Source organism: Anopheles bellator, chromosome 2 (assembly GCF_943735745.2).
Source record: "Anopheles bellator chromosome 2, idAnoBellAS_SP24_06.2, whole genome shotgun sequence".
Classification (NCBI taxonomy): Eukaryota; Metazoa; Arthropoda; class Insecta; order Diptera; family Culicidae; genus Anopheles; species Anopheles bellator.
This window is the reverse complement of record NC_071286.1, coordinates 62,919,955-62,944,043: the sequence shown is the minus strand read 5'-3', so window position 1 is coordinate 62,944,043 and position 24,089 is coordinate 62,919,955. Positions and strand designations below refer to the sequence as shown.

Below are 24,089 nucleotides of genomic sequence, written 5' to 3'. Positions count from 1 at the left end.
GGATAGCAGCAATTGAAAAGCACGCAGTGCAGTCTGTACCGTGGCCTGTTGCCACGCGGCTTGAAAGGCGGCGGAAAATCTTCACGGCAACAACACGGCAAGAAAAAGAACGCACACATCGAACGCACGGTGGGGCTCAATTGGGCCGAACGGACGATTTATGGTTTCATTGGGCGACCGAGGCCCGGCCCCGGATTCCTACATTTTTGTGTTTGGTGCATTTTCCAAATCGACCTCGAAGTGAATTTTGATTCAAAATTTTTTATTTGCCTTTGACTTGGGCGGCCACCACCCGGAAAACTGAACCGGGAAAAGTTTCACCCTGTAACGGGTTACTATACGGCGACACGGATGGCCGGCTAATGGATGTATTGGGGACGCATTTTTTGGTTGCACCGAATGATTGTAATTGGATTGGGCAGCGGCACCGTGAGTCATGATATTTTTCTTCATTCCAACATTTTCATCTCGAAGTGCCCTCTCCCCGGAAGGCTAAGGAAAGGAAATCCAAATGACAAGGGTTAACCGGGTTCTTGGAGTTCATGACACAGCACATCATGCTGCGAATCAGGTTTCCTGGTGTTCTCTGAGCCTTTTTTATTGGACAAAAATCCAATAAAAATGGTTCACCAAAAATCCCTACCATTGTCTAACTTAAGGCGCGGTGCTGCGTGCTGCCTATATTTAGGCGTACTTTATTATTTTTATTAATTACGCTCCCCTTTTACAATTGACAATTCTTCGATAGACCAACGCGGATAAGTTTTTACCCATTGCTCTCTCGCCGGGTCGGGCCAAGAATTCTGCAACACTCCGCGCATGCTCGTCGTCTATTTCACTTCCCACCGGCACGCAGCCCATCACGGATCCCACGGCACTGCAGCAACAGCATCCCCCTTTGCCAGGGCCCCGCAAAGAAAGTCTCGCTCGAACACTCGACGAATCGAATCGACTCGTGTTTTGAATACAGAACACGATTTGCTGCAAACTTTGGGGAATGAAAATTAATATAAGACTGCCAACTGTCTGAGGGAAACGGCCTAGAAACGGACTGCCACACCCGGCCGGTTCACGTCACATTGCGACACTATCGGAGTTCGAATCGGACCGGAACGGAGTAGGAACGGAAAAATGTAGGAAGGTCCTATGGGAATGTTTCGTGCCCTTGCTACTGGTGATTGATGATGATCCGCTTCCGGTGACGCAGGCAGGAGTAGTGGCGACTACGAACACTCGCTGGGTGTGATTTTCTTCACCCAGGTTCTTTTCCATTTCCGTCATCCATAATCCGGTATAATGTGTCAGCGGAATGGTGAAGGAAATTGCAGCACCACCACGGTGCCATTGCATAAATATCGCATTGGCGACAATGGACGCCGTTTGTAATGGACGCGAGGCCACCGTGACACGTGTCAGGTGCTGCACGTCTCGAAGTGATTGTCACACCCCCGTGCCACGTAAAACGTGCCTTCGATCGACGGAGTGACTTGCCCCTTTATCTGTCTCCTCGACGGTGGGGTTGGTCTCTGGTCTACGTGAAACCATGCCGTTCATCCGACGCCACCTATCAGCTGTTCTTTGTGCTTCGTGGTGCTGACGTTCTCTCAGCCCTCGGCGAGTTCCATCTGCTGTCGGCGCTGTCTCGGGGCTCCCCGAACCCGAACTCCCAATTATATATTGCTTCGATTTATGGACGTTGACTCCTTGACTCTTTCCATCAGTTTCCTCTTCTGTGTTCTGTGAAAAAATGATTAATTCCAACTGTTCCATTGCAGGGGCCGATTCGCGTAACTTTCCGCAACCATCATCGCAGCACACGACCCCCACGACGCAGAAGAAGAAGGGTTTCTTCAAGAGCTTCTGGAAAAAGTCCCGCCACTACTCGCTCGAGAAGCAGTAAGCAGCAGGAGAGAGAGTCCGCGCCCGGCCGGCCAGTCGGCTGTGGGCGTCCGAATGGCCTAATGCGCGCGTGTAGCAGCAGCCGAGCGCGGAGAAGCGCTACCGCGGGGAACCCAGGGGGTAGGTTCGCACACAAAATAATCTCTGCCCAATTATTTAGCCCCACCGCGGCAGCGGCAGCAGGCAAGGCAGACAATATCTAGAAGGCTACCGGCACTGCGTACGCCAGCCGGAACCTCGAGTCCGACACCACCGTGTACCGGGCGGTAGGCAAATTTGGGGAAAAGTCTGTCGAAACGAGCGAATCCCCTCGGCAGGAGAACATCACAATGGTCACACAAAAAAAGGGGAAACAATTTTAAGGAATCTACAAACCAAGCCCGAGAAGCCCGGGATGGCCGGGAAATGCCACCGTGGACTGTTTTTACAAGGCGAAAGTTCCATACCCCGTTCCCGGACCTGTTATCATCGGATCCGGGCGAATCATTAACCATCCTTCCTCTGAGCTTAGAACAACGCATACAGCTACCGTTTTTTTTTGTTTCTATGGAAACCGCATCGCAGTTGATTTCGTCGGGCGGTCGATAGAGAGGTTCAGTCCAGTCCCAATCTCTTTTTTTCTGTCTGAAGTTTTCCCGACAGACCCCCCAAATTGTTTTGTGTTTTTTTTTTCGAAAGAACCCTCTACAAGATGAAACGGAACCCGAATTGAAAAGCTCAATCGAAACGAAACCATAAACACCCGGAAAACCATTTAGAATAGGAACGTGATGGAAAACGGAAAGTTTGGCAAATGGCATTTGGCGGGTGATAGACAAGCGCGCAGGAGGGCAGAATGCGCAGTAGGCGGTTAGTTTGAACGAGATTTCTTCTCTCCCAATTTGTTGTTGTGCGCTATGTAGCAGGACGAGAACGAGGACGAAAGCACAGAAAAAGTAATCAGAAAAGTGGAAAGGAGTAACTCCCTTTCGCCGGTGTCCCCCCGCGGAAGGGGTTGGTCGGGCGCGGGGGAAGCAGGACAGTCGGGCCCCTTCGAACACGGGCCACAGCGGTTAGATAAGTTTGTAAGTTGTTGTAGGCAAATTCTGTAACGGAGTGTATGTTAGAGGCGCGTGTTCCGGCAAGACTTGCGTGCGTTCCCCTGTCTCTCTCTTTCTCGCTCGTTTTTTCTTCTATTTTAATTTCTTTCCTTTCTTTCTTTGCATTGTATATTTTTTTGTTTCATGTAATCCATTTCTGCAGTTACTTTCTGATTTATTTTTGTTTTGTTGGAACCACTTGAGTTACGAGATCTGCGTTTTTCTGCGTTTTTGCTGTTCTGTCCACAGGTTATAGAAACGTGTTTTTGTGTGTTATATTATGTGTTGTGTACCGATAGGCTGTTTAAATTGTGTTAAGTACGCTGTTAACGCGGATGCTCCTACCGTAGTTTAGTTACTATTGTTTCACCCTCCTTTGTAGTAACCTCGATCATCGAGAAAGTATCTTCCAGTTCCCCACTTTGGGTTTTATTTTGTAAAATAGTCAGTGTCAGTTATCAGTTTTTGAACCAGTTCCATTCGCGGACCCCCCCCTAAACCTACACACTAATACCCCTCTTCTAATCTTTAACGTAAGTCGAAGCAAAAAAAATGCGCAAACTAAAAGACGCCAAAAAAGGCTAGGGAAATGCTATTGCACTCCAAATTCTCTGGCTGGGGCCTGGTCCGCAGACCGCAGAGGTGTCTAGTGTAGGGGAACCTAACCGCTTTCAGGCGATGGCCGCGAAACTAACAAGGAAAACAAAACTCAATTCGATAACAGGGCAAACGAAACAAGAAGGCGAGTTCCGCTCAGCACTCCGAACTGGACAGCAAACAATCCGATAAACCCTCTGCGGATTTCCGCAAAACCAACTCATTCTCACTTTGCATACCACAAACCCAAGCCCAAGCCGCCACCCCCCAAAAGGCAACAAAACTGTATCTCAGATTTTGCTTACATTTGTATCGAAAGTTAGCATAAATAAAAATCACAACTAGTACTCAGAAGAGCGCCCGTTTTGTTTTGTGTCACTCACTCTTGGACAATCCGAAAGACGAGCTCCGATTCCGATCGGGAGTCACTGCGCTTTCGTCAGCCTGTTCTGCTAATTAATCCTCTCAGTCCGATGCTGAGACTAATTAGCAACAGATCCCCTGGGGGAATTCTCCGAAATCTTATTCGAGCACGGCCGGGTAAGTAATCCTTCGATTCCGAAGACATCCTTCGAAGGGGGAATAAGATGACAGTGTTCCCGATAAAGGTAAGTCGACCGCCGATTCGCTGGAGGTAAACAACGATGAAGTACTTTTCAATTTCGGCGGCGGAACCACCAAAAATCCATGGTCCGGGATCATCATGTGCGCCTCTTCGCGCTTTGGCGGATAGAATCGTTCACTCGTTTACATTCGGTTCGCCAAATTAGCACGCCGCAATTTCCATAGCGAACGCGAAAGCGCGAAAAGAACATTGAAGCTCTGACGGTCGGACGCGTGTAAACTACACAATCAATATTCCGATGGAGCCGTTTCCGGTCAGTGTGCCGCTTTTGCTGGGCGCCAACCAGGAAGCAAGAAATTCGGCAAGAAGAGTGCTCCGGTCGAATGGGTTTTGCGCAAGCATCACCACGGGCAACTGCTGCGAAGAAACTCGAAGACGCTTCGATAATTAAATAAACGTTGAACTTTTCTTATTACTCAATATAGAGTTCCGCGCGCACGATGTGCGAAAATTTGATTAGAACGCGACGACGAGCGAGACCCGCGATAAGTCAATTTTTATCACACGCAAGCAGTGCGCTCATCCTTATCATCAGAGTGTCTTTATCTTTGCCGACATCCACATCCCCTTATCGCGTCGCGTTAACTTTATGCGATTCCGCCGTGCCCATGTTTGCAGCTCGTTTTTGAATTTGCTTCGTCCGAAAGAAGGTGCCCAGATCAATCTAACGCCACTTAGGCACACGCGAAGATCCGCGCACGAACGGTTCAAACGGCGAACAACTGCTTCGACCCACGTGGCGCCGGATGACCGACGGAGCAAATTGCCGAAAAACTAAAATCTCACCACAACCGGCAAATATGTCCGCAAAATACCAGGCAGGCAAACCAGGCGAAGAGGACGCGCAAAATCGCACACTGCGAGCAGCGTGGTGCGTGAGAGAGACAGAGAGCGCGGCCGAATGAGAGAGCCGACCGTGCGGCGATCGAACACCGAGCCGATCGGGTTAAGGCCCGAACACGCGGGACGGACGCGCTACCTACCGAACTTGGGTTTGGATGGTCGCCTGTTCGTTTGACTCACTCACGCCGCCCGTTTTGCTTCGGAGCTGATTTTCTCGATCCGGAACCGGGTTTTTTGCGATTCGATTGTGGAGCCGCTTGCGATGCGATATGTTTTTGCTTCGAGTGTTATTCTTAACAGAGCATTTCTTTCTTGGATTTTCTTCCCAGCTTACTGCGAGTTACATTCCGAACCGTTTCGATTCGAAGCTAGAGGCCGATATCCTAGAAGGCCTTGACCGTGTAACCGATTGTTTGACGAAATGTCCCTTATCGTCCCAAACGATAACCGGAACACTACCAGAAGGGTGCACAAACCTTTTATTTATTCCTTTCTTTCCGTGAATTGGATACACACCACGCGGAACAACCACGTTGCATCGGTTTCTTGGTTTCTTTGTTGTTTCTTTATTTTCTTCCATGCTTACGATTCGATAGTTTTCACATTTCACGTTTCTCTCGCATATGTTTTTCTTGTGCAATCAATGTGAGTAGTTAGTTCGTTCGCACGTTTTTGCTTATCTCTGCTTATCGTGTAATATCGTTTTGTTAGTTTGCTGCTGTGCCATTTGCACACACCCTAATGCTCCGGTGGCCGGCCCCTTCTTGCTACTTATGTTCGCCCCCCACTGTTGCCTAGTCAGTTTGCTCCCCCGCCTCGCCATGGCTGTGTTGCGGTACAATTTATCACTCACAGGTTTTATCTCGACCGTATCATCGATCCCCTACGATACCGGAGGGCGGCTGCAACAACCAAACCGCGATACCGACCACCGCGACCAACATCATCACGGCCTCGTGGCTATCTCTCGCATGGTGTTCGTTTTTTCGTTCGTTAGCACAATGTATATGTGAGGTTAGTCCGAGTTTATGAGGTGTTCTTATTTTGCTCATTTTTCAGCTATTCCTTATCGACTGGTGAGCGTTGGGGCGTACAGTAAAAAACCCTGCCCCCCCCGCAGGAAACCCGATTGTGAAGCATCGAAACTCGCTAACGATGCATCTGATTTCCCACAGTGCTCGAGAACCTACCTTTTCCGGTTTTGCCCTACGGTCAGTGATTTGAAGCTCAAAACAAACCAAAAAACAAGAAGATGGTTATTCAGTGTAGTTGTTTTGCTGTTTTATGTTTTCTCCTTTATTCGTTTAGCCACATTTTACACACCATTTAGGCAAAAAAAGACAAAATATGTAAGCTTACACAGTATTATCAATAGTTTTTTTTTGTTTTATTATTAATTTCCTCTTCCCGTCCGCTGCTGCGTGCGCGCGATTCACTCGGCCAGCCGACAGGTTGGCTTCGTGGCTGGCTCTACTACTACGACCACCACCCACGCGGGAGTTCTTCTAATGTTAGTTTCCTCTTTTTTCTCTCTCCGTCGACAACCTCGTGTAATGCGCGCCTCTTCCGTGTAATTTTCCCCACCAATGCTACGTCAATCTCAGTCTCGCGTCCGTCCGTGTCCTGAGTGTCACGCGTCATATGCTTACGTCCTGCTGCTGCTGTTGCGGTATGTGGTGTCTATGCTTCCCTTACGTTCGTCCTCCCGCGTCCGTTCTTGTGCTCTTTCCTGTTCCCCTTTCTTTGCGGCTCATTTTGCGCGAGATCTTCGCCTTTCACTACTTTTGCTCTGCTCTAATCTTCCCCGCCTGGTAGCTGTGTTCCTGATGGCCCCCCCGTCTGTCAGAGCAAGAATACACACAGGTCGTACGTTACCTTCCGGCAGCTTCCTGCCTTTTTCGGGGGCGGCTGGTGTTTTGCTAATGTACAGAGAGACAAAAAGAGAGATAGAGAGAAAGAGAGAGCGAGGAATTGGAATCGGTTGGTTGGATGAGGTTCAAAAATCCGCTGAATCCATGGCGACAGCATAAAAGGACACAGCCAACAAGAGAAGAGAAGCATCAGAGTGCTGTGTGTGGCGCACTTCTCAAATGACATTCGTTGCACCCATACAGACACACTCTCTGCTGGCCGGAGTTCCGGGTGTTGTTGTTGGCGTGCTGCTGCTGTAGTTCTTTCCTTCGATTGTTCAATTGAATCATTCACCCAGCACAGTTGTATGAGTGTTGATTTCCATCTGTTGTTGTTTTAGGTCTTCTTCCTCTTTCGCTTACACTTCTCCTTTATTCAAGTGTGTTTCTAGTGTTTAAATTATAAAAAAGCTGTATGAAAGTATCTGTTCCGTTGTTGCTTTCCTTCTTCTGTTTTTTCTGTTTGTTTCTGTCTCACACGCCACCGGGTTTTCTCTCTTTCTCTTCTTGTGTCTCTCCGTTTCTCTCTCCCTCTTTCTTTATTTACTTGTTTTTCTTTTCATTTTCGCTCTTTTCCTTTCCGCTGATCATGTGTTTTAAGCATATCAACTCTCGCGCTGCTGGCCCCCTGTTTTCATCGCTCTCCTCTCATCGCTTCGCAGGACACGACCCTGTGTGCTTATCTCGCGCGGACAACGGCACCACACTAGCGGCGTCTTCGGCGGTGGGCGGCTTCTGCCGTCCGTGCGCCTCCCGTCGTCACTAATGCTTCTCCCACCATCTCCGTCCCTTAGTTCTTCCTATTTTCACCGACACCGGCCGGAACGCCCGTGTGTGTTTTTTCACTTCTCATCCTGAGCGCCGCCGTCCGTTATGCTGCTGCTGCTGCTGCTGCTACTCCCCTCAGCCTTCTTCCTCCACCGCCGCACTAGAACATTTCTATTTCCTTCTAATAACCACAGGTAATTAGATAATCTCCCAGCTTTTCTACTATGGATGCCGCCTGTTGCGGCTGCACGGGTTCCTCGTAGATCGATACTATAACAGCTGCATTGGCCGAAGAAGCACGCAACATAATGCCCACCAGCAACACCACCATGATATGATCCGGGAAGAGTAGTGTCCGAACGAACGAAGGGAGCGCGCACAGCATTCCCCAATTCCAAGTGGTGAAGATCCACGCCGGGGGCCAAGGCAACACCAGAAGAAGAACGTGGGAAGGCAGGAACGCGTGGTGCACGGAACAGAAAAAGTAAATGGAAAGAAAAGGGGGGGGAAAGAAATAGAAGAAAAATAACCGTTATGAAAAGTTGCTTAACTCTGCAAGTGAAAAACCGATAGCGATCGCGATCGATTCCCGCTGATCGAAGGAGAAACCTACAAAATCAACACACAAAACCCGGCACTCTGTTGGGAGAAGGAAAAAAGAAAAGCTAACAACCAAACGGCCACACCACCACGGCCGGCTACCATAAATAGCGCACAACCAACCAAACCTCCATTTGGCCAGAAGGAGTAGTAACTTTACCCCGTGTGTGATAAACGCGATCCGGATGGCTCTGGCCAAGCGCGGCGGGCATAGCCAGTCAGTCCCCTGGCCAGGGCAGAGTGTCGATTTCTCATCATCATTCCACAAAAAGCAACAAATAAATGCAACCCCCTTTTCCTGCTGCCGCTAACACTAAACGAGAGCGAGGAAAACGGAACCGGTTCCGAGCGGCGCGAGGACGCACGGGAAAGCATATCTATTTGCTGAGGCCGACCATTTCGAGCTCCGGCCAACGGTACACACGGGGAGTGATGCCGCAGCATAATAAGAACACAGTTACAGCCACACGCAGAGGACGTCCGCGAAGGAGCGCCAACGCATCTACAATTAAACATACCGTCTGTTGCAAAAAGTGGTCAGTCGGCTCATTGCCGTGAGAGGACGTGGACGACACTTGTTGGGTGTTCCCTTTTTTAGTAATATCCGTATCCGTGATGATCGGAATGAACATTCCACGTTAAGCTGACCAGAGAGAACGTTCAGAACGCAGTGGCTAAAGATGATTATGCGATGTAGTTGACTTTATACGCGGGAACAGGTACCAATGCAGCATACTTTTAGATGCGTTTCAAGATCGACACATTAACGCATCATATATGGACGCTGGGTGGGTGCCACCAGACGGCAGCCATCATTGAGGCCACTTCGGGCTTGCCTCCGCTGATACTCTGCAATGTCGGCAATCATCCATTAGCAGATAGCGTGCTGCTGTTGGCACCGCCATCAAAACAACATGCCTTGGAGAGCATTAGCGCGCCCTTATCTAAATCATAATCGTCCTGTTTTTGCATTAATACCACTGCGCGGGTAACATATGGTGTGTCGGCTCTTGGAACGAGTACCATTTCGCCAAAATGCTGTTATTGTTGCTGCTGCACGGTAATTGCCCAAAGCCTAAAGCACACAACGACACATCATTTGCCGAGCGGCGGAGCACCAACTAGCTGTTGGACCAAGTTTCTAGCAATGTTAGACTTATTTCCAAACGTGTAGCCACCACGAGAAGCGTACACATTTCGATAATATTCTAATAAGATTCACTCTGCGCATCCATCGTGTAGGTCGCTCCAGCGATAAACAGACTGGCTGGCTCGGTTCTACTATGGATGCGTGAAAGTATGCTCGCTTGATTAAAATTGGGTCTCGCCCCGTTTGGTGTGTGTGATGCTGCAGCCGGGTTTTGCTGTCGCTGTTTTCCGTTTTCGATCCAACCCCGGGTCCCGCATACGTACCCTGTTGTGTCTTCATGCAGTGTACCCCCGTCTTGCCCAGTTTGGCACGGATCACTCGGTCGGTACCGGAGAGGTAAATGTAACGCTGGCCAGCTAGTGTCACGCCGCCGGATGTGAGCAGTTCGGTTTTGTCGAAGCCCTGTACTATTTTGGCCAGCTCCTCTTTCGACACCTGCGTTCATGTGGATGAGAAAAAGAAAAGAGAAGGAGCATGTTACAATTATGAAAACTTTGATGTTCTGAAAAAAAATTAAGCTTAAGGTTAAAGCGAACCGCACCGCCCCAAGGATTTAAACATCCTACGTGCGCGCCCAAAAGGGTAGCGACGAATGACAGCCAACTGACAGACACTGACACTGAGAGAGCCAGGACCGCGAGAACGACGAACATACACACTCAGCAACCCAGAAAAGTGAACGAAATCGAAAGTGGCTTTAGCGACACACCACAGTAAGCGCCGCAGCAGAGTGTGCACTGAGTTGTGAATGTCATTCAATGTTTGGCCTACTTCTGGCTCCGGCTGTGTCTCACTCAAGTAATCGGTTCGAAACCGACCGCCAAGGATATTGTGTTTGGAATTTTTGGCTTCCTCCCAGGAATTGTGGTTGTTCCGTCCGTTCCCCCGCCAGGCAGTTCCGAAGGTAAGCATGCGGCGATTCCAAACACAAGATGACCACGGAACGAAGAAGAATGACAATTGAACGCGCCTCTGTTTTGCTTCTCTGCCACAATCAACTTCCATAGCAAATCACCACTCTCAATTGGCGTTTTAAAATTAAACGTGGAATTGAAGAAAACATTCTTCGCTCGAAGAAGCACACAGGCAGACAGAAACTCACTCACCTTGAGGATCACCGCCCCGCGGGCGCGCGAACCAAATTAGGATTGACATAGTTTTTATAAATAGCACACAACGATAAAAAAATACAACCTCCGCCCAAGTCAATGCGCGAAAAGCCGCGTGGTGTTAAGAGCATACCCCCACACTCACCAAACAATACGGGGTTTGATTGCCAATGGCAACTTTGATCGAACAAAAGTGTCTTTCCTTAAGGTGCTGGTGGTCTGTGGAGATAAAAAGTCCACAAACTAGCAAAAAATTAATCGACCATAAAAAACACGTGAGTTTGATGGGACAATCATCGATTAAAATGACCAGATACCCGCAGAATGTAATATTTGCAATAGATCGTGACTGAAAAGTATATGGATGACATCACGGCGATCGTGTGTACCAGCCCACCATACCTTACCCCTTCTTCCGTTCCGTTTCCAAGCAACGCATAAATTATAAACAAAGCACCATCATCATCAAGGGCGAGAGTTTCGTCAGCATAGACGAAACGAAAGGATGAGATTCTAGACTCCAACAACAACCACACGAAGGAAATGTTATTTTTAACACAACCTGATCGCCGTTTGTTACGCACGAGAAACGCATGATTCTACTAATCTTCCGAGAATCATCAACAGTTTATCTGCAAAATCAAGCGCAGATTGTCTTGTCTTCCACACCGTCCCAAAGCCACCACCGAGAGCGGAGTTTCTTCATTCATAGGTCACGCACATCGGAATCAAGGTTCGGTTTGGAAGCTACTAACAAAATGTAGAGATTTATATTACTTCAGATTCCACGGAGAGAACTTCTTCCCCAAATCGACGAGTTCCATGGGTCCAAAAAAAAGGGGGATTTCTTCGGCAAGACGGCGATGCAAGAGGCCCACAACACGCAGATAATCCTTACTTTTGCATCATGATCACGTACATGCATCAAATCAACGTCAGTTGCCGGGACACTGTGGTATTTTACTATGCTCAACCGTCTGTACGCTACACTCTCGGTAGAGGTCGCCGACGGTGTAACGACTTACTCGAAGAGTCTGAGGTCTCGGAGAGGACACACCCGGACACAGACGAAGGAGGAACCCATATGCTCGTACCCCAACAACAAACAGCGCACCAAAAGAAACAGTCTCGATGATAGGTTTCAATCAAGCTCCAAAATATGAGCACCAAGCTGGGACGTCCCAGCTTCGTTACGTGAAAATAAAATCATTTGATTGGGTTAACGCGACCGAATATGTGCTGCCGTCTCTGACGGCCGATGATCGTAGGTTGGGTGTCCCGACCAATGTTGGGCCCGATCACCAATGTTGGGAGAGTGCGTCGGGCACACTGTTTCGGGATTTTATGTACCTCCCCCCGACCCTGTTGTGTTCCGGGGCGTTATATGCTAATAACTTTCTCCTCATTCTCCATTCATACAAGGCCGGATCTGCCTTCCTGTGATTGGACCGGTGGGGCGGGGGATTGGTGATACGAATCATCCGCCTGTCTTTTTTTCCAAACTTCCACTTTCATCGACTCTTTCTCCCGCGGCATCGTCGACAGAGAAGTAATTTTTCAAACCAGTTATGCTTCCGAAATGGAATAAAATCACACCGGACATGGCAGTCGCTGGTCATCGAAAACACTTTTGTGGGTAAAATAAATTGAAAGTAAAACTATCCAGTTTTCGGTGTAGAGCAACTTTCCAATTAGATCCGCTGCGTTCCCCGATCAGTGTTGCATCGGAGAGGTGATGTATTTGCTTACCGAGCTAGACGTCGAGGTTGAACCGCAGTCCATAACAAGACGCAAGAGTAACAGCTTCTCACGCCCTAAGATCGACCACCGGAGCTATGACGCGGCGGCCTTAGACCGCGGTCTCCCCTGTCGACACAGAATCTTAATGTCTATATATAGCATTCTACGATCCGGTCCTCGTGAGAGTATGGAGTACCGTACCGTCGTCGTTGGCGACCCCCCCAGCAACTATCCCAGTTGAAGAAAAAACGCTTTCCGACTCGTACATAACCTACGACATCAGCACGATGCTGATGGGCGGACGACTGCGCGGACCAAATAGGATTTAAATACCCCAGAGCAAGACACACCACATCATCGTGACGTTGATGATGGTGGGTTGAATCATCATCACCACGCGGTGGCGACGACGTCGTCCGGCTCCTTCGCTGCCCAAATGAGGCTATAATAACTTGTGACCGGCCGAGAGTAAAACGTGTTCGCCCAGGTCGGTGCTGCGCGCGCAACTGGAGCTGGACGGTGGATGGTCCGCGTCCGCAGTACACAATTTTTACCTTTTAAGTAGATAATTTTTCTTGCGGAGCAACATTCCCCGGGGCCATCTATCAGCGGAGAGGTGTGATGACAAATCACTGACTCTGTGCGGTGAAACACGATGGTACCACTTTTACGCGTTCGCGAGTCGCGTGTCTTTGAGAAGATCATCAAATCCACCTCCGATAATTGGCTATTCGGGTGGAAAGTGGATCAAGAAGTTGCGTCTCCCGTAGATCGTCATCTAATTTCACGCCAAACGAAGGTGGGGCGAAGGTCATGCACGATCTCCAACGGAGAAAACCCGCGAGTCGTGTAATCCGAAGCGAACTTCAGCAAAAATAGCGATCGCGGCTCAAGTTTAAGAGCTGCGCCTTTCGCGCTGCGTTCGAAGCGAAAACGGCTGTTCGAAATATCATCAGTTCACTTCGCCAAGCGATTGGCCGTCCCCGTCTAAAATGGGATAATGATTTCGTCTATCTACGGCATGCGAGGAATGCCATCGGCATACCATTCCTTATACGTAGCGAGGAGGGCATAGAGAGGCCTCAATCGCCGGCCGAAAAGGTTTCACTTTTTCTTACTTTTCGCCCAAACCGATAGCTTATATGAAGTTCTTTGACCACACTCTTACTCAACTTAAGCCAGCGGTCGGGCATATGGCATAATAAATGGCTGTACGGTGCGCGCCCGAAACTGAATAGGTTGCTGTGGCGTGCCAAACTGTGTGGCTTGCTGGATTGCGCCGGTTTACTAAACATTTATGCCGGAGCCCATTGGAGCATCCAAAATCTTCTTCTCGACCTAAGGATCGCGGGCGCACAAATCGGACCGGAACCAGTCGGTGGATTCGCAAAACCCACCCATCTCTCTCTATCGCTCTGTGGCTCGCTGTGGACACAACACAATCCTTTTGCCCGGTTTTACAACTCAGTTTTGCGCAGCCGAAAACAAGTATGAACCAAAACGAGCAGAGTCAAAGGGGGGGTGTCCACGGCGAGGGGAACACCGTCCATGACCGTGGCACGGCCGACGGCGGCGGGGCCCTATCTCTTCTTCACCGCGTTCCGGGCAATTAACTTCGATTTGGGCCACCGCCTTTTGGTCGGGTTTTCATTTCTTCATATATTTTTTGTTTTCCTAGTGTCGCGCGAAATATCATCCACCACCCGAATATCATCAGGCATTGCGATGCGCTTTCGCTACGATACCTGCTGACCAAGCAACAGCAGCCCCCGTCTGAAACACTATCATCACGAGCCACTAATTTTTGTCAGGTCGCACGTGGAATGTGTACGTTTCCGCTTTCTTCACCTTCCGGAAATCGTGACTTGCTCCGAAATTTACATATATTTTTTTTTGTCTTCTCTTGCGGCGGCTCCGATCCGTCGGTCGGTAGATAGTAGCAGACAACGCCACAGGAATTCACGCACGATCATCAAACAGAACACATGTCATGTCCGAGCGGGCGCGATACGACCGTTTTGTTTGTTTTCCCATCATGTGCAGTTTGCTGCTTTACGATGCAGAGAAGTCTAGTTGCAAGTCCCTTAATGGCCCCCCGTAACAAACTAGACATCATTTAAACATCCTATTAACGGCGGTGGTGCTGCCCCCCATTTTTTACCCAGAGTAAACACACACGATAGCAGACCAGCCACCGGCCCGTTCTGGGTTCCTTCCGGTCGCAGTTAATGGGCCTCTCCTATTCTCTTTCTTTCTCGCTCTGTCGCTTGCTCACGCAACTCAAGCTAGAGTTTCGCTTCCTTTCTACATTCCGGGGCGGCAGCAGCTGATAGGCATTAAAAGGCTGCTTTTCCACCATTTAATCAATTATCACGTCATTAGCCCCAGAGCGTGGAGGGCTTGGCGCGGTGGTGGAGGAGAGCAGGGAAGAAGCTAACCGGACCCCCAATCCAACAACAGCTAGAAGTCGACTGGACCCATAGGTTGGCGCGAAAAGCTTGCGATGATTGGCATGACGAAATCGGTCTGTTTTCCGAACCATTAGAGCCCCGTGCGGTTCTCGGGGGTCGGTCCTGTGGTCAGCTGCCGGCGTCTGCCTATTACCTGTAGTCATCCAACCATCGGACGAAGCAGCGCTCACGAGAGCCACACAAGAATGGCCCCAGCGAAAGCCTTAAAGGCTTAGGAAAGTGAAAGAAAAGATCGTGTGTCGGCCACGGCCGAGCTGCTCGGTCTGCCTGCGGTGCCGGCCAAACACGCTAGCATGAATCGAAGAAGTCGCTGAGAGGAGTAGTGGACCGGTTGAAGAGAACGGTATGAAATTACTTCGTATTATGTGTTATCCGTTATCTTAAAAGCCTCGAGGAGCAAGCCAGACGGTAAAGGCAGGCCTTTTTCTATGCTCATTAAGAAACAGAAAAAATATCTGGTAAACAACTAAAGGGTTTGCGGAGAATGTTAAATAAATGTCCTTTCTTTTTACACTCATCGTGGCTAACACACGATTCACGTAAGACGAGTTTCGAGTAGTCATTCTCGAACAACATTCCTGAGTCATGTTTCACCGTCACCAACTAATCGATTTAATGAGACGGACTTTTTCGTTTCCGATGTGATCCGAAGTCGGCCCCTGCGACGAACGATGACTAATCGGAAGTCTCTTGTGCATCTCTCGGAATCCGTCGTCACCCACATCCATTACGTCATGTGACGCTTTTAGGACGGCTTCGTCACGCTCTTCTCGCGGGCATCTTAATCCGCCAATCGTTCCACCTCTTCACTATCGAGAGGATGCAGCAGCCTTTTGGGTGCCATCACCGAGAGTGAAAACTGTACGAAATTACCATCCCCAAAAACATTCCCATCATACTCCACTCTAGGACACGGTTCGCGCGAGTGAGCATTTTCGGGGGAGGAATATTCTTAAAATAGCTCATCGAGTTCCACAGTACGTTAGACGCCATCGCCAGACACACGACACCCGCGAAGAAGGAAGTAAAATTCGCGATTCGATGCGCTTCACAAGGCAGTTCGATGATCTCGCGAACTCTGGTCTTGCGCGCGCGCTGCATAACAAGAGCACACGCTTCAATCACGAAGAAAGGAAGTGTACACCATTTAGGGTGACGATAGGATGTCGTCAGCACCGCCGATCGGTTGTGCGTCGGCGGCGTGTATCGGTACAGATTTAGAATGCAGAAAATGCAACATCAGTTTTTAGCCTTCGACACTGCCGCTCGTTTGCTTTTTTGGGTCTGTTTGGCGGCACGTGCCCTTTCGCGAACGGTTCAGTAACCTGTCTCGAAAAATGATGTTTTCCGAAGCGCTATTGAGCGAAGTAGAACATACTAGAGTGCAAAACTCAGCTAAATGAAGAATATTTGCTTTAAGGTCCTTTAACCCAAATAATCAAAAATCAAACGACCCCGTGGTGTGTGCAAAGATGGAACGCTTCCAACGTCGTGTTCCCTGTAAAAGTCCGTAGATGGAACGCTCAAAGGAAAGCGAGTCCCATACGATGGATAGCAACAATTGGTGCAACTGCTGCAACTGCTGGGGCACACCTACTAAGTGCATTGACGAAACACATTCAGCCCCGCGAAAACCTTGTCCCAGACACTCATGTCCATTCGGTCGGTTGGTCTCTCTTTTTCTCTTTCGGGACGGCCGCCCGCGGACTGAAGGCCTACCCCGTCCTGTGTGAAGTGAGGCACACGAGGGTCGCGATTTACGTATTTTGCACAAAACGTGACCACACGTACGAACAGTGGCCATAGCGCCCGATGGAAAGTACAAAAATACTGTTTGTAGCAAAGGCAAGCGTAATAGTATGGCACTAGAATTCCTTGACCAGCCCCAGGTTTCTGGGCAGCGAGGGTCTGTGTGGAGCAGTACGCACACATCATCGTTCACCAGCCAGCCATTTGTCATCCCGCGAGAGCTCAGCAAGGTTAGACAGTTGTTGCCACCAGCCAAGCAGGATGACGCGCAGCATTACTAATGGCTCTCTCCCGACGAAACGTACTGGAAGCTTCTGCAATTCTCATTAACCAAAACTGGTTACGCCGTCGCGTGGTCAACTGCACTCCGGGAGTAATTATTCAACAGTGGTTTTATTGTGCAACAATTTTTATGTTAAGATTGATCAAGTTTATCGGCAAAAAGGCCACGAATCACGTACTCGAGCCAAATCCCACACAGGATGTACACGAATCCCTCTGTGCGCCGTTGTAACGAAATATGGCCCAAGATTTCCATTAAAATGGCAAACACGCGACTCACTGAGGTCTGGGAGAGCCTTCGATTGGGGATGGTGGGGCGACAAAACTCGCCAACCTTCAAAAGCTCGGTGCGAAGGAGAGAGAATGTGAAAATATAGACGCTCGAGACGTTGTTCTTCTCTACATAACCGGCTCTGGGCTTTTGCGACACCGCGACATCATCCGACGAATGTGTGATTGATTATCAGAGCTTCTCGTGAGCAGCGCAAAAAAACAAATGTCCACATCGCCCCTAGGGGTGATGGAATTTTCTAGACCCCCAATCGAAGGAGGGAAGCCTATATTACTCTACCCAGCTGATTGTCATTATGGAGAACTTCCAGCACACTAATAAGCACCGCAGTGTGACTCACGCAAAACGCGCGGCGTTGTGCATGTTTTGGTAGGTGATAATGAAGTGTGTTGCGCTACCTTCAGCCGCTGAGACCGTCTCTTTGTGTGAACAGACGACGCGGCACTTCACTTCGGTGTGCCATTTGTTGTCGAGTGCAAAAAGTGCACTGCTGCAACCGCCGGTCAGGGTCTGGGGGAAGCTCTCAGCCCGCTTCTGTTGCGCGGCCTCCGTTGGGTGTGATACTATCCGGGGGGTGGTGGGCGCAGGTGGAAAAAAGATAGTGTACCTCCTGGCCATTCCAGTCCACATAGTTGTGTTGCTGTTGTGTGAAGCTTTGTGTTACTTAATAGCGCAGGCAAATGCACACAGGGCTTGGTTTCTGTTTGCTTCAGCAGCCATATCCACCACGATCCCTATGGCGGCGGCGTATGCGTCGCATTTCAATTACGCTGTGCGCGCGGCGACTGATAGTATAGTAGACCCCCTGGCCTGTCTCGGCGGCCTCTCTAGCGCAGCAGTGCCTGCAATCCATAACACACCCGCCTCTGCCTACCAGCCGTCGCCCTCAAGGTGCACAACCAGTCCGACCTTGCCCAAGGGTAATTGGATTTCCTGTAGTTTCTTACGTGGCTGAGACCTGACGACCTAAAACCAGCTGAGAGGTGTGCTTCTCCCAAAACATGTGGCGTTTTGCTGTTGTCTCTTGCCGATTCCTTGTCTTCCGAGGGCCCCCTCTGTGTCTTGGAACCGAGTAGGGTGATGGTCATCAGCACTAAAATTGGTTGTAAACGTTAAGCAATCAGGGAGTCACCGTCGCCGCCACCGTCGTGACCTTAACCTACTCTCTCAGGAATCCCGTGCCACTTGCGCTGGCCGATTGTCGTCTGACCCCTGGAAGGAGCACACAATACTCGCTTCATTTCACGCTGATTTGTCTTCGGTTGTTCGATAACAAATAAACCTTTACACAATTCTTTCGATGCCTCAACAACTAATGCTACAAAAACTCAACAACCGTGAACATTGAGCGGCATAATTGTACAATACAAAAAAAATGAATGACACACCACAAAAGGGTTCAACACCCATGGGACTCTCTCTCTCTCTCTTCGTTCGCATTGGGTTAACCAGGGGGCTTCGCTTCTTTCTTGGGCCATATATCAAAAAGCGGCAAATTCGATTTATTACCGAGAAAATGTGAGAAACGGATGTTTTTTGGTGTTTTCGTTCACTAAACGCGAGACCCGAAAAGGTACAGCGCATCTCCGCGCCACTAATGAATGATTCATAATTTTCAATTTTCTAGTTTCCTCCGCTTCACATGTTGTTGCGACCTGGCTACACCTCGTCGTCGATAAGTAACCTTGATACCCAGCGACCCAAGATTGCGGTCTCTTTGAGGAGGGTGACAACAGACCGACCACCAGCAAAGGGGGAATAAATACCGCGTTCCGTAAGTCGAAGGAATCCCTAGGAAAAGGTTATATCCATTCGATTAAAACTTCCTATAAGGTACCTCTTTCTGCGGCGGCCTCGCGCATCATGTCTTCGTAAATAAAATTAATGCTGAAGAAACAAACTAAATAGCGGAAAGTTCAAACTCCGTCCATTGTGGCCGGCTTATTGGTGGTGGAAGTTTTTGTTGAAATATTTATGAACCCGCTCCCCGGTCCCCGTCGCGCAGCGACGATGGCCCCATTAATGGTCGTCTACCAACCGAAAAAGACAACCTTTCGTTTTACCTTCACCTTGCGCGGACGAGGAAGATGAAACGTATCGAACTTTGAAACGCAAGTCTGTCCCGGCAAGTCCCGGCCCGTAGTCGGTCGAACCGAACCAAGTCTCGTGGCCACAAACCCAACGTGAACTTTCTCTTTCCCCTCGATTTTTCGCTTCCGCTAACCCAAAGCATCCGAGCCAACGGTGCCGGTCGAATCGAACGCTACCTCTTTTTCGATTCGGACTGTTCCTACTTCTTGGCAGTGCGAGAGATGGTACCACCACGAGGGAAGTTCCGGTTTCATCCATTTCTATCGTGTTTACAGATGGTTTCCCGACTGTTGGCTAAGTGCAATCACCGGTGTGGCCAGGCCTAATCCGTACAGGCGAGGTTCTGTCCGAACCTTGTGTTTAGAGGGACGATAGGAAAACGCCAAAATTTGCCAACATTGGAGGGCGCTTGCTCTGAAGGAGAACGGTAGAAGCCCAAATAAAAAAACACTTTAGGGGCAAGCAGAAGATGATCGGCCGGAAATCAGGAGAGTTCTTCATTTCGCGCTACCACTCCGTTACCACAACAGGAGCATGAGAGAGTCGGCACTCTTGTAGAAGCGAGAGATTCATTAGAAAACAATTTGATGGGGAGTTACGACTTTGGTCTCCGCTTGCCGCATGGTAAACTTCATTTGGGGTCCAAGCAACTTTCTTTCCTTGATTTGTGCCGTTCTTTTGCCCTTCTTGGATCGTCACAACACGTTTTGTAAGAAAATTTATTCCATCTTCTCTGTCCTAAAAAACTGAAACAACTGAAACTACATTTTTATGTAAAATTATGGGAATTTTCATACAAAACCTAGGCGAAAGGGTTAGGTTACCTATGAAGGTATGTTTGCAACATGAAATTCTCTATAACCCAACCAAGGCAACCACCGACTGGCACATACTCACAGCCATTATTGATTTTGTAAAATAAAAAAAAGTAAGCCCATGTAAATCGATCTTTTATCTCGCCTATGGACACCTCGGTGACTTATCACATCACTTTGGGCAGGGGCATATTGGACTGAAACAAACGGTGGAAACGAGCATGAGTCATCCGCGGGAAGTCGGTTTTCCCAGCCGAACAAGAAGGGTGCGCCCCGTCCGTGTGCTGTTACCCCAATAGAGCCACAATGCGCGCTCTGTGTATTGCAGGCAAACGACAGATTGAGGCACCGCGCGGCTGATTAATGGATGACAGCACCAAACCACGCCGCAGTGTGCGGTGCGGGGAATATGTTATGTGTCGGGATCGAAGGGCCGCCAGCGAGAACTACGAAAGAATGCACTACTTCGCCCGTGGGATGAACAGCTTCGGCAGAGGATTATAAAATGATCACCAAAGATCTGAAACTGCTGGTTCGATCTCCCCCTTCTTGAGGAATCAGGAATCGAATCAGGGAGTTCAGTGTCCCAGCCAGGGATAGGAAGGAAAAAGAATTCTATGGCCTCTATCTGCGGCAATTCACGAAAGAGTTTGAGGTACATCAAGTTTGCCGAACAACACAGACAGCTTTCGCATCTAGTTTTCCGGTTTCCGCTTTGCGCAACCGGCTAAACGTGGATCGTTCGTTGTGTTCGCTTCATCGCACGTTTTGCTGGCGAAAGAGAGCGCGAGAGAAGAGAGGAAAGGAGAATGAAGTGGAAGAAAAATTCGCCGGCAATTTTTTTATCATCTTTTCACCGAAGACTTACTCACACTCGCGCAATCCAACGAGCAACATTATCTCACTACTACTACCACTGCCATTGGTGTGCGTGTTTGCAAAACTAGCGAGAAGAGAATGGCGAGTGAGAGAATATCCCCCGATAAAAAATATCAATACCCAGCTTTCCCATAACCGTTTGACATTGTGTTTTTCGATTTAGTTACTACTTTATGAGAGGAACATTTGGCACAGACAACATTTGTTACGTTTGATATAAAAAATAGAAACTACATGCATGAGTGTGTTAGTGCGAGAGAGAGCCGAGAGTCAATAAAACACACTCGCCGCTCAACGTGATGAGAAGAATTTCTCGTATCATTCCGCGGAACGCCATTTTGAAAATCCGGTAAAGTGAGCCGGCAGGTTCTTCTTCTTCTCACCCACCGTTGCGGACTCTTCTTCCAATTAACACACGTTGCACGCATTCGCAGTCACAGGGTGTACCGATAAGTCCTTAAATTAGTCATCAATTTAAAAGTCAAACCGGACCGGACACCGAAAACAGTGAGCGCGATTCGTAGAATCCATCTTTCTGCAAATATTTTTTCATTCCAACTTCATCCCTTCCCGTCATACTGCTCGCGTGACACACAGTTTGCTATGATGCAATCAGAAATGTGCAGAAAAAGCGTCCTCTTAAAGTGAATTGCGATAATCATGCACTTCAGTCTAGTATTGGAGCGCGTTAAGAAAAATTATCCAATCAGCCAATAATTCGACGCATCATCGGTCACACCCTTAACGAAAAATCTGAAGATTCCTTTTCAGCTCACACTCATTGTTCCATCCTAGGCTCACTCGCGCTCATCTCACTGCCGCTCACTCACTCTCCGCCATTTCGCGTTCTCTCACCACACTTTGCAGTATTCCCAATATACCAGCCGCTATGTTCCTATTCTAGGAAGCGTAAAAGCCGGCTAATGCTGATCATTATGGCCCAAAATGACGGAAAAGGTTAACTGGCGTTCTACAATTCTCCCGCCAGCGCCGGTAAAAAAAGAACGGACCCGGCTCAGACTTACCTCGAAACCTTCCGACTTGGCCCATACACCACCATCGTGTCCAGCGATGGCCGCCTTTGACACGCACTGGGAAGCGAGAAGCTGATTGTCGACGTAATCCTGCCAGCTCATGTTTACGATTTATAAATCTCTACGATGGGGATGCGTTACTGCTCTGCTTCCTGTTTCCGGGACACTTGGATCCGGTAACTTCCTTTTATTTATAGCTTTCGAGCTACTTCTTTCTCTATTGCCTAATCAAGCACACAACGAAGGAGAAAAACACGAAAGGAATGGTAAAATTAATCTGCTTTCCCCCGATACATGAATGTCCAGTAGAAAACGGTTCGAAAAGTCACTTGTTCACGCTAACGCCTTTATGCACACCACGCCAATGTCTGCACTGTCCACTGGCGGTGTTGACAAAAATGCCGACTTTGCAAGAAGGACACCTAGATCTCGGCGACAGAATGCCGCTCGCCAATCTGCACTGAACAAATATCCTTTTTGCCAGCGGTCTCCACGTTTTCCCTGCCGTTTTGTAGCAATAAAAGTCGCAGATGTCCGACGCACTCACCACCTGGAGTTGAGAAGGACTCACCACAACCTCACTGTAAACTAAAATGCGTGAATCTTTCTCGGCACCCAGGAACCATCAACTCGCTTTCTTTTCTTTATCTCGCTCTCTCTCCCTTCGCGCGCACGCACACTGCTGGCGGTTCCCGCACACACACCACTGTACGGCACTTTGATGCGCATTTTTGCAGCACATAGCGCACACCAGCGCACAAGCTGTTTCCTCGGACACCCATACACACGCATCGCCTGAACGCACACATTCGTGCGTTCGTCGCTTTTCTTTCTTGTTTTCTTCCCGTATTCCTCAGCCCGGTGCTTCACATTTCGCCTGGTCTTCTCATCGATTTTCAGCGGAATACGTCCAACGAAGCACTTTTCCTGATAAACAAAACTACTCGACGAAATGATGGCGTACGCAGTTTTCTATTGAGTCTGGCATATCGTTGTTATAATAGCAAAACTAGAATAACAACGATATGGTCCTTGTCTAGCCAGATTCACTATCCAATTCAAAGGGTTTATTCAAGGACCAAGAAATACTGGCAAGATCAATTCATGAAAAAGGAGTTGGTCTAATCAATGTAAACTCGGTGAACGAACACTTTTGTTTTACGGCTAGATTGTAGTATTGGACTTGGGAAGTTCCCTCCGCTCGTTCAACGAATCACCATGTACGGAGGCACCTTGCAATGGAGAAACACGATAAGAAATCTTCCAGCGAGATTTCCACGGAGAGGGCGAAAAACGGATCCGATGGAAGCTACGAGGAGTTTTAAGTCCTTCTATCCGGGTGAACAGTGAAAATTTACCGTACAACGTCTTCGAAAATATACAACTAAAATGTACTAAAACTGCTAAAGAACCACTCTAGTTTTCAGTGAAACAACACCTTTTGTAGCGAACCTGATTGAGCTACGAGAAGTCAAATTTTCATATTTCGAATTTTAATTTTGTTGAAATTATTATATTATCTTGATTACAGAGATCTCTTCTTCGGGATTTTCGTAGGTTGAATCGGGTCTTTCTCTCGTCTCTCTCTTCAGTCTGACCGCCTGTCTCTGTCTGAAGATTCGGAAAATTCGACTCTGCGTTCCCAGTCTCTGTTTTTTGCCTTCGCGGTCTCTTTTCGCGTTCCCGGTCCCTGGTTTTCGCTTGTAGGTACGCAAACCTGACATTTTGCGTTCCCGGCCTCTAAAAGTTCCGCCTAAATTGAATTGTTCCATAAGTTCTGCGGTTTTTTTGAACAACATTTTGGGAACATTTTGAAAATTGCGAACATTTATGGAATTCATAAATTGGAGTCTCGTTGAAACCTGTGCACGTTCAGATAGACCATCCTGAATAAAAAAGTGTTTTTCAAACCATAAAATTGTGTTAAATCGAGGCGAAGAACTTCTTGAACAATCTGGAGTTGGTGGCGTTGGGCGGTGGAGTTAGGCCGGCAAATTTTGCAGGTTAAGGTTTGCGCGCAAAGTGGTAAAATTAAAATGGATTTCGTGTATTTAGTTGAAGCTGTTGCCAAATATCGCTGTTTATTGGATTGGAATAATAGTGGGCACGAAGTCGACGAAGCGTGGGAGGATGTGGCCCTGGCGATGGGCACAAAC

The 24,089-nt window shown here is 48.6% G+C and overlaps 2 protein-coding genes across 7 annotated transcripts in view; one reads left to right on the top strand and one right to left on the bottom strand.

The window, feature by feature from the left end:
* Positions 1 to 2,500, top strand: part of LOC131206880 (mucin-5AC) — a 107,195-nt gene extending 104,695 nt beyond the window's left edge. The window contains exon 18 of the mRNA XM_058199469.1: positions 1,776 to 2,500. Coding sequence (XP_058055452.1) covers positions 1,776 to 1,900 — 125 coding nt within the window. The 3' untranslated portion in view covers positions 1,901 to 2,500. The remainder of the gene's footprint in view (positions 1 to 1,775) is intronic.
* A 3,807-nt stretch (positions 2,501 to 6,307) lies between these two features.
* LOC131211416 (profilin) lies at positions 6,308 to 23,561 on the bottom strand. Of its 6 annotated transcripts, none has more exons than XM_058204862.1 (4): positions 23,463 to 23,561; positions 21,925 to 22,157; positions 9,735 to 9,906; positions 6,308 to 8,000 (listed from the first exon to the last, which is right to left on the bottom strand). In XM_058204862.1, the coding sequence occupies exons 2-4, from the start codon at positions 22,033 to 22,035 to the stop codon at positions 7,903 to 7,905; spliced, it is 381 nt and encodes a 126-aa protein (XP_058060845.1). In that variant the 5' UTR covers positions 22,036 to 22,157; positions 23,463 to 23,561; the 3' UTR covers positions 6,308 to 7,902. The 6 variants fall into 6 exon arrangements, with proteins under 6 accessions (XP_058060845.1, XP_058060846.1, XP_058060848.1 ...); XM_058204863.1 differs by having other exon boundaries at positions 23,386 to 23,526; XM_058204865.1 differs by having other exon boundaries at positions 23,372 to 23,519.
* Between the last annotated feature and the right edge of the window lie 528 nt (positions 23,562 to 24,089).

Bases quoted from the DNA above. Each gene is read 5' to 3' on its own strand.
- LOC131211416 (XM_058204862.1), bottom strand. From the start codon at position 22,035: ATGAGCTGGCAGGATTACGTCGACAATCAGCTTCTCGCTTCCCAGTGC. The intron at 9,907-21,924 runs GTAAGTCTGAGC...ACATGAACGCAG, and splicing joins CCAAGTCGGAAGGTTTCGAG to GTGTCGAAAGAGGAGCTGGC. The intron at 8,001-9,734 runs GTACGTATGCGG...CGGCCAATGCAG, and splicing joins CTGCATGAAGACACAACAGG to CTGTTATAGTATCGATCTAC.